Genomic DNA, 774 nt, shown 5'->3' with positions numbered 1-774 from the left:
GGGGCGTCGCACAGCCAGCACTGCGGAGGCTGAAGGGCTCGCCTGAGGCAGTGCTGCCCGTAGGGTGCTCTCGGCTGCGCCCAGGCATCGCCGCTGTCCTTTAGACAAAGCTCCCAACGTTTCTCACTCCCAGTGCTATGGCAAACCTGGCAGAGAGCCCCCAGCCTTTGCTCCTCGCCTTCGGGCTTCCCTCACTTCCTCCAGACCCCCGCAAGCGCCGAGCGGAGCTCCCCTTCCCCTTACCCGCACGCGAGTCTTCACCCTCCGGGAAGGACAACGCGAGATGCTTACTTGTTGCACTGTGGAAACCGAGTCAACAACTTCTCCAGCAGCTTCTCCAGCTTATCGGCCGGCTGCAGCCTGTGAAACTCTGGAGTGACGTTAACTCCTCCCAGGCCTGGCGGAGGAGGGATGGAGGCAGCGGGAGTCACATGAGGGCTGTGCGTGCCAATAAGCGATGCCACTACGGGGCTGTTTCTTCCCTGGGAAGCGGGCAGCGGCGGGGAAGGCTGGTTGGGCCTGGAGATCGCAGGGTTCAGGAGAGGAAAGGAGAGTGCCCGAGGATCAGCGCTCGGCATGACCATGGGAACGGGAACTGGTCCGATGGGAAAGGGGAGCCTGGGCGTAAGGGAGGGGTTGGGCTGGAATGCCGTCAGCATGAGATCTATCTGAGAAAGAAAAACAGGGGGAGAAGTAAAGGCTGGTTAGAATAAGCCCGTCTGAAAGCAAAGCTGCGCGCCTTCCTCCCCAGCCAGACAGGAGGTGGGCTGAACC

At 61.6% G+C, this 774-nt stretch overlaps 1 protein-coding gene across 1 annotated transcript in view; it reads right to left on the bottom strand.

The window, feature by feature from the left end:
- The window catches only part of RNF214 (ring finger protein 214), an 8915-nt gene that overhangs the window by 2439 nt on the left and 5702 nt on the right, over positions 1-774 (bottom strand). The window contains 1 exon segment of the mRNA XM_009333023.1: positions 147-668. Coding sequence (XP_009331298.1) covers positions 147-668 — 522 coding nt within the window.

This window comes from Pygoscelis adeliae, unplaced genomic scaffold (assembly GCF_000699105.1).
Source record: "Pygoscelis adeliae isolate BGI_AS28 unplaced genomic scaffold, ASM69910v1 Scaffold760, whole genome shotgun sequence".
NCBI classification, from domain to species: Eukaryota; Metazoa; Chordata; class Aves; order Sphenisciformes; family Spheniscidae; genus Pygoscelis; species Pygoscelis adeliae.
The sequence above is the reverse complement of the archived record's forward strand: the minus strand, read 5'-3'. Positions and strand labels throughout refer to the sequence as shown.